Source organism: Mixophyes fleayi, chromosome 6, assembly GCF_038048845.1.
Source record: "Mixophyes fleayi isolate aMixFle1 chromosome 6, aMixFle1.hap1, whole genome shotgun sequence".
In the NCBI taxonomy this organism is placed as follows: Eukaryota; Metazoa; Chordata; class Amphibia; order Anura; family Limnodynastidae; genus Mixophyes; species Mixophyes fleayi.
In genome coordinates this window covers 35,840,889-35,856,799 of record NC_134407.1, presented here as the reverse complement: position 1 = coordinate 35,856,799, position 15,911 = coordinate 35,840,889, and the positions used below count along the sequence as shown (strand labels likewise).

Below are 15,911 nucleotides of genomic sequence, written 5' to 3'. Positions count from 1 at the left end.
GAACACCAATGTGTGATTCGTTGATACATTTGATTAACAAACTGTGTGCATTTACATTTGTGTAACAGTCTTGAGGTGTGAAGAGTTAACCCTTTGCTTGCTGGTGTGAGTCTTGCTAGCCTGTGGATAGCTAGAAGCATTGTGGGCCAGTATATCGGGATCCTATTGCCTGTATTCAATAGGTGGTGGCAAACCTGAAGTGTGTGAGCGCTGTTTGGGGCAATTCAGTAGGTCTATAACCTGTGTGATAGGTAAAGAGAGGCAGCGGGCTGGAAGCGTGTGAAAAAGTGCTCATTTTACACAATGAAAGTTTTAGGGAGCAAAAGTACAATTTGGTAGGTACAACGATGATCAAAAGCACATTATCAAGACTATTGGAGCTATAAATACAGAGATAGAACAACAGTGGACTGAAGAACATACTTCAGAACTGTGATATCCAACCTGGCAATGCACATTTGTGAGTTCAGTGGTGCGATGAGTACAGGCACTGGATCATCAACAGTGGCCGAATTGGGCCGATATATGGTGGCATGTCATAACGCCACTTCTCCTACTGCTTTGATTGTAAAGCTATCGACTTCCACTCACTTACCTTTTCCGTACCGCCACTTCTAAATTTCCACTTTGACCATCGGTTATCAGGCAGTGGAGGAAGGTGCTATGGCGAGATGAATCATCCTTCACCATGTTCTCAACAAATGGACAAGTGCACATGTGGCACCATTTTAAACAACAGCCCTGAGTGCTTGCTTACAACAGTGAGAGCTTTCAGGTAGGTCCATAATGTTGCAGGGCACATTTTCTTGGCATGGTTTGGATGCAGTTATTCTCTTAAAAAGCAGGTTCAATGTTAATCACTACTTAATGGTAACTGGGTGATCAACCTCACCCTATATTGCAGCATCTATTTCCTGCTGGAAGGGATGTCCCCCAAAGTGATGATGCCACCATGCACAGTGCATGGTTGCCCAATGGTTTGATGGGCATGGCACTGATGTTACCCATATGTAACGGCCTTCTCAATCACCAGATGTGCACCAAGTCACACATTTAAGGTATACTCTGGAAAGATGACCGAGACAACATAAACAGGTGTCTGTTAAGTTTTCAGAACAGTTCTAGACATTGATTAACTAAATACCCCATCTCATGCAGGGCGCACTAGCCACACGTGGTGGCCCAATAAAGTGACTTTATAGTGGTGATTTAATTTTTTTGGGCCACTAACTGAAGGTACCCTATCACTATGAGCTAACAGCTAACATAGTGAGAGGACAGCTTCTTTATCTTGATGTCAGCATACAAGTTTTACAGCGAGGTCTATCTATAGAATATGCATCTGTCTGTATACCAACAATGCCACTCAAGGCCTCAGTGAGGGAGGGATCAGACAGCCACTGAAGCTATGACCTCTGGTGAACAATGCCTTGCTCATGGAGCTTGTCACAGGAAGCAGCCTTCTACACAAAACTGGTACAATAACTGGAAATTTTATATTTTTGTGCGCAAGCATATTTTACCTTCACTAGACCACACCTAGGGCTGTTCCACCTCCCCCTCCCCCACAAAATAAGCCCTGCCAGACATATTTAGGAGACATTTTAAAAGCAAAATGAGTGTAAAAAATGTTTAACGTTTAATCCTCTAGTTACACTGCTGAAATGTGATGTTGATGACCTGCATGTACATGGCTGACTTCCTGGACTTGATCTTTCGTGTCTAGGCTGTCTCTGGAGAAAGCACAAGTCCTCAGTATATGTACAATAGCAGAACTTTGTAACATGTGAAAGTGAGAAACGAGCAGCGGTGTGTAGTCAGAGCCATGTGACGAAACATGAGTGAGAGCTGCTGTCAGCTAACGGATGCTAATTAGAGCAAGGCCTTTAATAATGAGGCCCCGCGGTGAACAGATCAGGAATATATTTTGATAAATGCTCTGACTAATGAAACATACTGCAGCTTCGTTACAACCGAATGAAAAATAAGAATATTTTGCCACGCATTTCTAAAATTAACCAAGACAAATGGCAGGAGTACAGGTGAAGTTAATTAATGGAGCATTTAATGGCATCTGATAAAGACACCACATATCTTTGTATTCCAACTTCGTAGAAAGAAAATATATATTAAACTTCAGTGTTTCTCCGATTACAAATTACCTACAAAAACAGTTTTAATTCTTAAACAAAACATTACGTCACCAGCTAAGCGATTTAACTGGGCCAAACGTCTTTAGCCAAGGGCTAGATTTATATTTCAGCACATAAAGAACACGCCTATAGACATCTTCTAGATAAGGGCCCCCACAGCCACAGTAATACCCCCATTAGAATTTCATCACTCAGACGTGAGCATAATGCTAAAATGAAACAAAGCAACTAAAGTGTTGTGTACACACAGTGACCCATGGGAACATTCTGCGCAATCTCAACAAGTTTTTATGGGTGGGCTATAAAGAAGAACCCCTACAAATAGCCACCTCCTCCCTTAATGTCATTGGCTTTAAGAAAATGTATTCTGAAATAGTGAGCATAGCTGGATGTAGGCGCAACCTTTCAAATGATACCAAATGGACATGGAGGAGCTCTGGCTGAACGGCATTCTTCTTATTTACAGAAATGTAAGGATAACTTACCCATCATAAGCTCCACTGACTATCCTCTTGTTGTCAAAGCGAATGCATCGTACCAGCTCTTCATGCCCTTCTAGAACCCGCAAACAAGCTCCACATTCGATATCCCACAACCTGAAATAAAGGAAAAAAACCTCTATAAAAAAAAAAACCCAAAACATGTTAACCTCTGCACTTCATTTAATGAAATTAAGAAGTGTGCTAACTACCCATATGGAACATAAACACTTGTGACTAGATGTGTTAAAGGATTCAATGAATAAATTAGAAGTTTTTAAAATGTTTTGAAATTATTGTGTAAAGAGGGGGAAGATCTTGAGGATTATTCCAAATTTAATGTATACTGCTGAGAATGCACTGTGTGAAATCATTCTGTGGTTGAAAAAAGGAACTCTGGAGCAAATGTTCTTGACCTCAGTGGTGTTGGTGGTTAGTTGGGTTTATGTGGTCCGAGAGGTATGCCAACTACTGGCTGTGTAAACACTATACAGATGAATTTAAAATGTATTGTAATTCTGGATTTGGAGCCAGTGCAGGGGGATAGGATTGATATTTCCTCACCATATAACTCCTTCTCTTTATCCGTGCTGTTTTGTACTTCTAGTACCAACACTGTAGTATAAATAAATTACAGTAGTCACATATGCCTGAAATAAAACTACCTCTCTCAGAGGGAAAAGTAAAATAAAACATTATGGTACATGACATGGCATATAGATGTACCAACTATCATGGCTTCAGAGGTCCAGAAAAGCACACAAGATATTTAAACGTTAATGGCTTCTATCTGCTTCGCTGGTGCTAGACAACCAACCAGCCATATTTACCATGTAGGAGGGTGTTTGCTTCCTAAATTAATGGTTGTGCTAAACTGTCCAGTCACTCATGCTGACCTAGGTCAACACCAAATGTAAATTATACCTGGCTTACAAATCTGGGGAGAACCTTGTGGGTAAAGAGAAGTAAAACAATTCTATAGTTGCCCTCCAGCTGCTTTATTTTCTCTGGGGTGAAAACTCTTACTACTTTATTAAGCCATTGTCCCTCAAGTATAGAACCTGGACCTATCATCATCATCATCACTAGTTCTGTCTTTTGCTGTGACCATCTAAACTAATGCAACCTTTTATTTGCCTGTAACAAATTTATGCTCATCCGTTTTCACTTGTATATACGACCAACTCTTCTATTCTTATAGTCTCCCACAGGGAGGACTGGTGAATGCCTTTTTAGTGTTCATTTGTTTAAAAGGTAGATCCTTATTTTCTTTTTTAAACAACATTTTATTAGGAGCATCTCATAATGCAGATATATATTAAACATAAGAATCAACAAATGGACACCCAATGCAGGGGATGTTATAAACAAAGGAGAAAACATAAAAGAAAAATACAAAAGTACTGCGTTCTGCACAAATATTCTACATATACGACAAACTGTAAACAAAAAAAAAACAAAAAAAAAGAAGAATCAGATGCTTAGGTTTTTATTTTAAACCAATGGAAAGGGGGAGGTGGGAGAGGGGAGAAACAAGAAAGGATAAAGGCCAAGGGGGGACAAGTAGCAAAAGAAACCTTTCACCTATAGTGAAGGATTTGGGAATAAAGAGCCCAAAGGTAAAGTCTAAATACAATAGGGCTGGTATCATTGCAAAGGTGAGGAAATACTCTTACCATTATTTATAAAGCTAAATATATGCATACGCACAGGCTGAAAATGAAAACAATTTCTATAGATCAAGTGTGTTCAAAATTTTTAAAATCACAAGGTAAAATAACTGCACTTACAGGATTAGATCATCATTATTATTACATAATGCCAGTCATATTACGCAGTTCTGCTCCGATCACACACACACGTTGTCATTTACATCAATCCCTGCTCCATTGGAGCTTACAATCTAAATTTACATACATATATTTTGTCAGAAGCTAATTAACCTACCAGTGTGTCTTTGGAGTGTGGAAGGAATCCGGAGCACCCGGAGGAAACCCACGCAAACACGGGAAGAACATACAAACGCCACACAGATAGGACCCTACTTTGAATTGAACCCATCACTCCAGCGCTGCAAAGCAAAAATGCTAACCACTGCCAGCGTGCCTCATTCAAATTACACTATAAATAAATAACTGTCCCCCCCCCCCTTTTTTTTTTTTTTTTAGCCTATGCCATTCTTTAGGTTGTGGCCATCATAAGGAGAACACAGCTCCCATCCTGAAATGTTCCATTATTCAGGAGTAGGAACGGATCATTTATATGTTGTCTGAATTCTGAGAGTTCCTCTGTAAACCAACGGTGCTCTAAGCAGAAATACATGCTTACATAAAACGCACGGTTTATTTGAAGCTATTACAAAGTTGTTTATTTCTATAATGTTATTTAGCACTGGATATCCATGCAGAATTTCACATTCATTATCCAGCACAGTCAACGGCCTCACTGTTCATTATGGACTGTGTAGTTTCTCTTTGCTTAGATATTGAGTATGAAATAACGGCTCCCTTAAGAAATGTATTGGCTGCTTCCCAGTAAAGACTCAAACTTTGTTCCTGCTGTGTTATTAATAATTGGATATAACTCCCATGGTTGACAAAAGTAGGATATAAAATCTTTATTCTTCAGCAACATGGGATTAAAAACCCCGGAAACAAAATCAGTGTGCTAGTAGAGAGAACTATATGGGGCTATGCAAAATAGTCTATGTATCATTACCTCTACATGAAGTTTGTTTGTTCATGCGAGTTCCCTTCCAGGTGTCTCAGGTCCCTTCTCAGTCCAAAAATGGATTGGTTAATGGGTTACAAAATAATTTGATTTACAGTATCTAGGCACATTTGTATTTCTGCGGTAGTTAAATTAGTGCACAAGCTCCAATAGTTAAGGAACTGGTGTGAATGGATATTCTCTGATCATACAGTGTTGAAAATATGTTCATGTTATATAACTGACTTTTACACTATGGGAGGAAACTAGATCCCCTGAATGAAACCCATACAAACAAAGGAACATCATACAAGACCTGATTCATCAAGGAAAGCAAAAGTAAACGTAATGTCAGTTTCCTTTTTAAACACATGTACATCGGGCATACGTACGTCCGTATTCAACAAGGAGCGGATGTAAAGACACATATGTTGTTGAATACGGGTCTAGGTCCGCTCTGCTACAACAGAGTACACTGCAGGATACGTCCAATACATATGTGGAGGATAAAAGGCACAAGAATGCACAGAAGAAAAAAAACCAAAAAACTATTTAATGACTGTCATAAAATAGCCATTAAAGCCAAAACATTAAAAAGCTTGTTGTTTCCATAACATACATTAAGAGGTTATTAATGTCTACTGAACATAAAATTCCTTTTTACAGTTGTTCCTGATTGCAAACACATGCTGTAGCATGCATACACAGCAGTCATCACTCTGTACTTACAATAGACCTGTAGCTGGTGCAAATGATACCACTGTAAAACATTTATCTTTTAGATGCCCAAAGCTTGAATCGGACGCTGCTGCATGCGCTTGAGCTCGACACCCTTACTGTACACTGACTATGTGCCTACGCCCATCCCCCTCCCTGTTCAGCCCCTGAAATCATAGGATGTAGTAAGAATTCATTGTGCGCGAAGATGACTTCTGGATTCACTGCTCTAGTTCTGGGCATGCGCAGAGTGATTTTATGCAAAATACAGAATGCTTCGGCTTTAATGCTCCTCAATGAAATTAGGCCCACAAACTCTATAGAGATCATGTCGTGGTCACGGCCCCAGTGCTGCGAGGCATCAATGCTAACCAAGTGAGTTTAGCACAGTCTACATACCAATCTGATTTGGCCTCCAGCTAGGAGTAAACAGCACAACAGTGTCTTATTCCATCCTGACTATTCACCCACCTTTATTCCCCATCATGTCCACAAGCATCTATATGAAGGAGATGCCTGTGGGCTGTCTCCCCCCTAGAATCTGTATCATCATGTGGTGCCAAGAATTTATTTTATGAAACTACGCATTGTTCTGTACACAAACCTGGGATATAGATATTTATATTATCCCAGAGTAACAGTGCAATAATTTTTTTTAAATAAGAAGCAGAGAAATAAATTTAAAGAGCTCCATAATGCAATGGCATCGGTGATGTAAGTTATGTAGAATGGTCAGGAACGGATACTATTTCCAGGAAGAGGGATTATCTAAGAACGACAGAAGTTAAAATATAAAAAGATGAAATATGGTCACGTTAGTAGCTCTTCCTGTGTGAGATATGTGCAGAATAGAACATTAGGTATCAGTGGGTACCTTCAGCTCTTTCCAACCACAGTTTTACGAAGATAAATAAAAGAAATGATCATTATGCTGTGAGAAGACCCTCAAAAGGACAAAGTAATTTTGTTTACGCAATAGCATCAGAGATATAATTTAAGAAGAAGGAAAGCTATGGGTGTAAACTGAATAAGGACTGGAGGAAAGGAGTACAGGAATAAAGGAGTAAGAAATATACATAATAATAGTAAGGGGCAGGTAAACCAGGTAGGGTGACCAAAGAAGTGGTGTGTGGAAATTAATCAAATATGGGCTGGGAAGCACGACTATCAATCAAACTGAGCATAATGGGAAAAAGAGGGGTACGTAAACTTACCTCTTCCAAAACCCTAGACAAAGCCATCAAATCATTAGCATAAAAAGGAAAGTATTTGTGGTTCTGAATAGTACAAGTCAATAAGGGTCATTTACAAAGCTGCAAACACACAGATGCCATCTGTCAGTTTCTGCATGGATGCATTCATATATACAGGTTTATACCATATTGCTTAGAAAGTTAAGATAGAGGGGATGCAAGATGTTGCTCCATCTGGGCAGATTGAGGCAATTCTTGCTGAAGGTGACAGAAAGGGCACAGATCACATAGGATTAGGTAAATCTGCTGGATCACCCAAGGGATGACATTGCCCATACTCTGACAAGTATGAGATTGTACCATTGATAGACTCAGTGAGTACGTCACATGAACGCAGGATGCCTATGAGATTGCCCACACTTACATGTATGGCCCACACTTACATGTATGGCCCACACTTACATGTATGGCCCACACTTACATGTATGGCCCACACTTACATGTATGGCCCACCTCCATTGTTTCCAGTCTTCCTGACTCAGGTCTAGTTTACTGCAGCATTTATGGTGCAGACAAAACTCACATTACTCGCACATAGAAGACTGCATTTTCTGTGCATAAAAAACAACGAGCACTTTAAGCAAAATGCTACATTTACTGTGTCCTCTTCTTTATATACAGGGGAGAACAGACATTGTGGTTTCTTCAATGATCTCTATGACTACCAGAACTCTCCAAATGGTTTCCATGCTTTCACCCATATGAATCAGGACCACAGACTAAGCACTAGCATTGTAGTATTCAAGAAATGATCACCTGATGGTGTTATCGGAAGAGCCGCTCACCACCAGCCTGTCCCGGTACTGTAAGCAAGCGATTCCACGCTTGTGACCATTTAAGGTGCGAACAAACTCACATGTACTTGTGTTCCACACCTGGTTTTAAAAACAGAAACATAGGAGTAAATATACTAAGCATAAAATTGTAACAACTACTAATACATTAAACTTTATTTCTGCTACCCTGACATCGCATGAAACCGCTCCGACAGGTTTTCTGCTTTACGTAAATTTACCTTTATAATCATGGTATGTTGTGTAACCTTCCCTTTTGCTTTTTATGCTATGTTGCTTAACTATTTGAAATATATATATATATATATATATATATATATATATATATATATATATATATAGTATTTCTGATGATAAAAATAATTAAAATAGTCCCGTACCTTTATAGTCCTGTCCCCAGATGCAGAGACTATGTACTTATCATCAAAGTCCACCACATTGACCGCGGCTCTATGGCCAACCAGAACCCTCCGTAGTGTGATATCGGTCGCAGAGGCCATGTCCCACACAGCAATGGAGCGATCTTTGGAACAGGTGACCATCATCCCATTGTTGAAACGCAAATGCAGCACAGCCTCGCAGTGGTGAATCAGTGTATTTAGCATCTCTCCAGTGTTTACCTCCCAAACCCTGCAATAAGACAGACCACAACAGACTGGAGATAAAATACAAAGCCAATGGCAAATTATTTATTTCAACTGTACTCCAGCTTTCAGATCTCTTACATATTTCATTTTATGAAGCACCGTAGGAAACCTCACTAATGTACAGTTTATCAATTTACATAAGGCCTGGGATAATACACAGTTTAACTCTGACACATAGGCCTGTATGAATATTGGCTTTGCAGCCTTATAAAATGCAGCAGATATAATATATTATAGGAAAAGTACTTGACTATGTGGACATTTCTTAAAATATGAAGACACACAGATTATTCACAGCACAGCTTATTGCTTTTGTGTCACAAATTTTAAATGTACTAGAAATACACATTTTACATTCGAGAAGAAAGCGGATCTTTATGGGGCCTAATGCTTACAATGCTGACTAGTCATTTCTTAGCCATCACAGCTCGGAATGCATTTCATCAAAACAAATGCCAGTGTATTATATTACAGCTTTCCCAAGATAAACCTTACTGAATAAAAAACAAAGAATGATTTCCGACCCAGGCATTAAAGTACGGCAGGCATAGTGACAACACACAGGAAGGCGAATACGGGTTGTTGTCTGTACTCCACTTCAAAAGAAAAATACATACAATAATGTTACTATACAGCAAAATTATAATTGGCGCTGGAGATCTCTCTAATGATACAATTCAATATCCAAATCAGAACTTGATGAAAGATAAGTATATATGAGTGAACAATTATTATTCATATTTATTTATAGGGTGCCACATGAGGTACGCAGCCTCGTACAGAGGTAAAACAACAAGACTGTACAATACAACTCTCAACACAGTTACTGGGGTGGTAGGGGTATATACAGTGCAGGATGAAACCTGTGCCATTAGTATGGACAATGGAGGAGAGGAGTCAATGGGCAGAGAGCCCAAGGAGGAGGTGCGCAGTGTAGCTGGTGAGCAAAACTTAAAGGTAATGAGAACAGGAGGGAAAAGGGCCCTGCTCACTAGAGCGTACAGTCTAAAGGGATTATTATTATTTATTTATATAACGTCAGCATATTCCATAGTGGTTTACAATTGGGAACAAAACGATAGTAAAACGAGACAGAGGTAAGAGGGCCCCTGCTTGAAAGCTTACAAGTGTATATACACTGTACTCCTAGAACGTAGCTTACAATATTTGTATGCTTTTACTGTGAACAAACCTTATAAACTGGTTAATTTTAAGCACCTTGCACGCAAGTTACTGTTAGGGTTAGACTGGTTGTTAAATAAAGGAAGCTCAAAAGTCAGTGAGTGGCACGTAATGTGAATGCGTCTGATATGCGGTGTTTAACGGGTGCTTGTGTTTGGGGGAGGTCAATGGAAGACAACACATTGATCTCAATAGGCCTGATTCAGCAAGGCAAGCATTCTGAGCGCAACCCTAGTTTAGCATTAAATGCACGTATTTTGGTTTTGTGTGCTCCCGAATTCATCAAGACACGGATCTCAAGATACATGTGCTGTTGAAATCAGGGTCAGGTCTGCTGTGCTCTGCTACAAAAGACTCTGCAGGATATACCAAATGACTGTGTGGATAATAAATTAGCAAAATGATGCAAAAGGGGGAAAAAAAATAAAAAATAAATATTAATGTAACGTTTTTAAAATTTATTTTTGCACGAAATACACTTATTAGGATGTTGTTAAAGTCTACTGAGCATAAATTAAAATTCATCACTACTGATCAGGACTTAGACTAGCCCTGTAGCTAGAGCAAGAGATACGGCAGAAAATCAAGTGACTTTCAGATGGCTAGAGCTGGATTCAGAGGTGGCTGCGTTCGCCTGAGTTTGGCACGCCCCTACTGTACACTGACTATGGCAAAACGTCCCCACCCCGTTCCATTCACTCCCAGAAATCATAGGCTGTAGTAAGTGTCCTTTGTGTTCGACGACGCAGCCGACAGGGCTGCATTCACGTATCTTCTGGCTCTGGGCATGCAATGTTTTTTCATATGATACGCTCAAAATAGACAGATACATGTCTTTATGAATCTGGCCGTGTGTGTTCAGTATGCATTGCATGCAGAAAAATGGTCTGAAAACCAGTGTCACTCCCAAACGCATGCATGAACGTCTGTGGCATTGGAAACAATGGGGGGTATTCAATTGTCCGCGGGTTTGAGCGCGGAAAAACTATTACTGTTTATACGGTAACCGCTCGCTGGGTTTCAGCTCGCTGAAATCCAGCAATTATCGTATTAACGTTTTTTCCGCGCAGGATTACCGTAATAACGGTAATCCTGCGCGGACCGTGGGATTTTCAGCAATCCCGCGGACAATTGAATATGCCCCATTGAGTTTAAAAGGTCACCCCTGTTTATGGGTGTTGCATTAGTGGGTACAATGTCTTACTGTTACTACAATATTTCTAGGACGACAGGTGAATTATTATTTTTTTAAACACTTTCCAAAGTGAGTTCCAAACAAAAGTTGAAGGAGATAAATAAAATCTAGTGCACGATGTTCTAGTATTCACCCGAAACTTATATATGGTAACATTTGAAGGTAGAATAAAGGTCAACCACAAAGAAATAAAAACAATTTATCTTTTCCTCTTGGCCTTTTATGATCTGCAAAATGAGCCGGACAATTTCACAACATCCAGCCTTTTGTGGCTTAAAAACCATTTCAATGAAACAAATAAGCAATGGGACAAGCAGGACGTTCAAATAAATCAATTTCTCAAAGTAGGACCAGTCAACCTTGAAACAGTATTTTTTTCCTTTATATATTAAAGGTATCCTGGTAATAATGTAAAAAGGTTCATTAAATAATGCATCGTTACTTTTAGTAGACCTGCATGGGTAATGCTGCTAGTTGATAGACAGGAGAACATTAATGATCTGGAGATCCGTAGGAAAGTGCTGAAACTAGAAATTATTTGAGTGTCATATGGCTTATATACCCAACTACTATTATAGTGTAATAATACGTGTTTCTAAATAAAGGGAAGCTAGTGTTTCCACCAACTATTTCTGTAAGATATAAACAAAAACTAATATATATATATATATATATTTACATATATGCAGTGAGATTATTAGATGATTGAGTATATGAGCGCGCTTTTGCTGCCAAGTGTCCATGAATAATTTCAATTCAACACAGGACATATATAGCCATTATATAATAATTTCTCTATTTTTATATCCGGACAGATGTGTTTCTTTAGAGCATAGCTGAAGAGCTTTCACATGTGATCTCTGCCTGTTCATTCACTTGACTCAACACGCAGACCCCTATAAGCTTTTTCTATAATTTTTTTTTTTTTTAAATATTACACCAGGTATAAGGGTAGAAAATTAGGGTCGACTCATTTCCCTTATTTTAAAAAGAAATCGATCTGCAGTGGAGTACCTGAATACCACCTTCCTGTACTACAAGGTACATTGTCTACACAAATAATGGACCAATAGCAAAGGTTCATATGTTTTAGAACTTTTCACTTTCAAATCTATTAATTGTTAAACCATGTGATGTTTTCTAATTGGGATTTCAGGAAAATAATTTAATGTTCCTTAAAAGGGAAAAAGAACATAGCATTTTAATACTTAGGCATTCTAAACCGAATTGCTCAGTAATTACATTAAAGAAGAGTTCACAATAATTTTTAAAAACTCTAAAGCAAGGTTAAGAAAGCAATAAAAAAATAAAATAAAATAAAAATACTACAGATCATTCTTCAGCATTTTATTTTGCAAGCCGGGAGGTGGGACCAGACTGAGGTGGACATCACTACTTTCCCAAATACAGTGCTAAAATGTATTCCCAATATCAACACCAAGTGCCAGTAAGAGTGGCCAAGCTAGATGGGTGATGTAGCTGTGACAAAGGCAATGGGAGGAGCATTGACAACTTATAGTTGGCTGTTTTCAATCAGACAAGCATGGTGTCAATAGTGAAATAGTGAATAGCAGTTACAAACTGGGACCCAGCAGACAAGAACAGCTTTCTGAAACTTTATAAACAAGAGGTATAAATTGTTATAATTGTATTGGATTTTTCTTTTGTGCAGTTACCTTTTTAAGTTTACATTAATATGACCCCCTTATTTTAGGGGTCACTTTCACTTTAAAATATCCCTAAAAACAACTACAAAAAAAAAAAAAAAAGTCTTTCCTAGATCTGTTTATTGTAGCTATTAACATTAAAAGTCTCACGCTGCATGTTCAGTAATGCAACCGCTGCAAACTACAGGGAGACTCTCAATGCCTCTTCCACATTACTGCTTTTTATTACTAGGGCTCTCATCTCCGTAAACGGATTGTAAAAGGCTAAGGAGAGAAACGTAAAAAGACTAATTACTGAAAAGGTCCCACGCTGCCCAGGGGAAGGGCAGACAACACTTCAAATACAAATCAATTAATCCAAACAGATTGTCCATATTCAATAAGGGAAGCATGAGGAACAATTGAAATTCTTATTAACCATTAATTTGTCGAGATGTCTTTTGGTAGATGTGGGTGACCAAACTGAAAACAATTCCCGTGGCTTAGCATCGGCCATGTTTCGAAAGCTTAGTTATTAAACTTAACTTAATATTCTTTATGAACTATCCATCCCTTTCATTCAGGCCTAATTAGCCAGGCTCATACTTTCAGTGCTAACTATCATCTATTATTATTATTAACTACTATTATCCATTTCTTCAATTCTCCCACCCACTTCGTCAATTTATCAGTTCTAGTCTGTTCCCGTAAATCCAAACCATTGCACTCTATAAGGCTTTGTTCTTTTTCTAAACAGAAAATTAGGCACCCCAAGAGCATGAAGACCAACCGGCTTCACTGGCACACTAAGCCTAGGTGCACACTAACCAAACACATACTCAAATGAGGTTTTCAGCTGCTTGTAATGACGAGGGAACACAATACCTATTAAACATTAAAAAATGAATAAACCTGCAGTGGAACGCCAGGATAACACTAAACAATGTATTTCACCCACTTTGAATATGATGATTTAAAATTTGATGAGCCTTTAAATGAGTGAGCTCATGTTAGTGGACATTGTACAGAAACGGTCACTTTATATGCTGCAAAAGCAAAATATAGTCCATAAAGCATACATACAGGCTAGTGCATTGCAACAGCAAATGATGTAAAGCATAAGGGAATGTGTATAGGGAGAATATTAGTTTATTCAGTAATATTTAGATACCTGACTGTGGAGTCGGAGGAGCCAGTAATGATTACTCGCTCGTCATACTGTAGACAAAGAACAGACCCAGTGTGACCGGTCAGCACTCGTTTACACTCCAAAGTATTCTTATCCCAAATCTAGAATTGGGGGGGGAAAAAAAAAAAAAGATGAATCATCCTCACCGAATGTTCTCTTACAGTCAGCTGAGACTCCATCATGACTTCAGAGGCTCAGAGTCAGACAGGAAAGGTATAGAACACAGGAAGCTACAATCAAAGATATAAGTAACTAGATGCATATATTTGTACGATACCTGGGCTTTACTTACAGTCCCCACATGATTTTAAATAAGTTTCTGTGTGCAACACACTCAGTTCTCAGAGTGAGTGACAACAGTTTGAGAACCATAGTTCTCAAGCACATAAATCATATCAATGAGAGAACTGGGGATTTTATCAGGAAACCAGACCAAAATCTCTTAAACAATTTCCCAAAAATTCACCTTAATGGTGTTATCTCTGAGGCCGCTCACTATCTTCTGGTCGTCATACTGTAAACAGTAGACTCCTTTGCTCGTTTCGCTCCGACAGTGAATTCTTTGTAAGCTGTGCCGTCCACAGCGCCAGTTAGACTCTATCGTCTGGTATTGTAGGAGGAAGAGAGACATGGAGAAAAAAAAAAGAAAAAGAGAACCCTCACATGTAATAACGCTTTATATAACATGGAAGAAATACATCAATATCTTATCTTTTCACTTGAAAATTGCAAAATCAACTTGATTATTTGTTAAGTATTGGTTAATAAACTTTGTTAATTAGGCTTTTATTGTTTTGGACGGTTAGTTTTACAAGTTAACAAAGAATATAATTGTTATGGCATTCCTGTTACCTTATAAGTCTCAATCAACTCATTTCCTTGTTTGAGCAATCCTGATATTCCATGGCATCAGGTAAAAACTTTGCTTTTGGGGTCAGAAACCAACTAAGAGCTGAGATGAACCAAGTTCTTCCGAGTAACTGTTCTTTTAACTGCAACATAGTATTTTGTTAGCCGTGCTTACCTCGATATCTTGGATAATTTTGGGATAAAGTGCTCTGTAGAAGGAATTGGGTGGTGTCTTTCCATCTGGTGGCTTGTTTTTAAACAGATACTGACCCCTGAAATGGGAAGAGAAATAAGGAGTCACATTCCCAGTGTGTGCACACATGTACACTGCAAGATTGGGCACATGTAACATTAATCATATCGGACGTCATTTAAGAGGTTGTGATCTCACCGCTGCATTTTGTTACTTATTTTGCGATTCAAGACATGCGGCCTGAATATTTACCAAGTGCTAGGTGCCAAACCCTACTAAATCCCAGTGTAAAGAAGAGGGTCTCCGTTCAAAGATGTTGAAAACAATTAATCGACCATGTTAATGAGCAGCAGCGGCTGCCCAGGACGCATTTCTCCTTAAACCCTGCCGCTTTCAGAATATGCTTCTTACCAGAAAATGCTGGAGTAGTAAAGGACGTAGGAATCACTGCAGATAGGATATAGAAACTGCATGACTTTTTTTGCATCAATTATTTTTAAAGAACTTGTTGTATTTGACCCACAAAGCCACAGTAACAGACGGTTTATAGGTCTGGATATTCACGTACATGAATGGCACTATCCAAAGTTAGAACACTACAATATATAAAGTAGGGATATACTAGCTTAGACAGGGTCATCTGATAAATGCTTCTTTATTGGGAAACCACCCAACTGATTTACTCAGTTTTGCTCTTTACTAGTCCTGCTCACTGTTCTCACTCCGACAACCCTCATCAGTTATTTTGAAAATCTCAACAAAAAAACCCCAAAAAAGGGTAAATTGTACAGGTAATGGCAGGGGCCAGACATTCAGAAACAGAAGACATGGAGCTTTATGGTTTAATATCTAGCTAATAACCAACTTTAAGATAACTTTGCTAAGTTTGGAAATGGTTATTTGCA

General features: G+C 38.7%; 1 protein-coding gene across 3 annotated transcripts in view; it reads right to left on the bottom strand.

Moving 5' to 3' along the window:
• The window catches only part of BTRC (beta-transducin repeat containing E3 ubiquitin protein ligase), a 133,979-nt gene that overhangs the window by 8,083 nt on the left and 109,985 nt on the right, over positions 1-15,911 (bottom strand). For all 3 annotated transcript variants that reach the window (XM_075216270.1, XM_075216272.1, XM_075216271.1), the window contains 6 exons: positions 14,989-15,085; positions 14,431-14,568; positions 13,947-14,065; positions 8,486-8,735; positions 8,068-8,186; positions 2,639-2,749 (listed from right to left, as the gene is read on the bottom strand). In XM_075216270.1, coding sequence (XP_075072371.1) covers positions 2,639-2,749; positions 8,068-8,186; positions 8,486-8,735; positions 13,947-14,065; positions 14,431-14,568; positions 14,989-15,085 — 834 coding nt within the window. The remainder of the gene's footprint in view (positions 1-2,638; positions 2,750-8,067; positions 8,187-8,485; positions 8,736-13,946; positions 14,066-14,430; positions 14,569-14,988; positions 15,086-15,911) is intronic.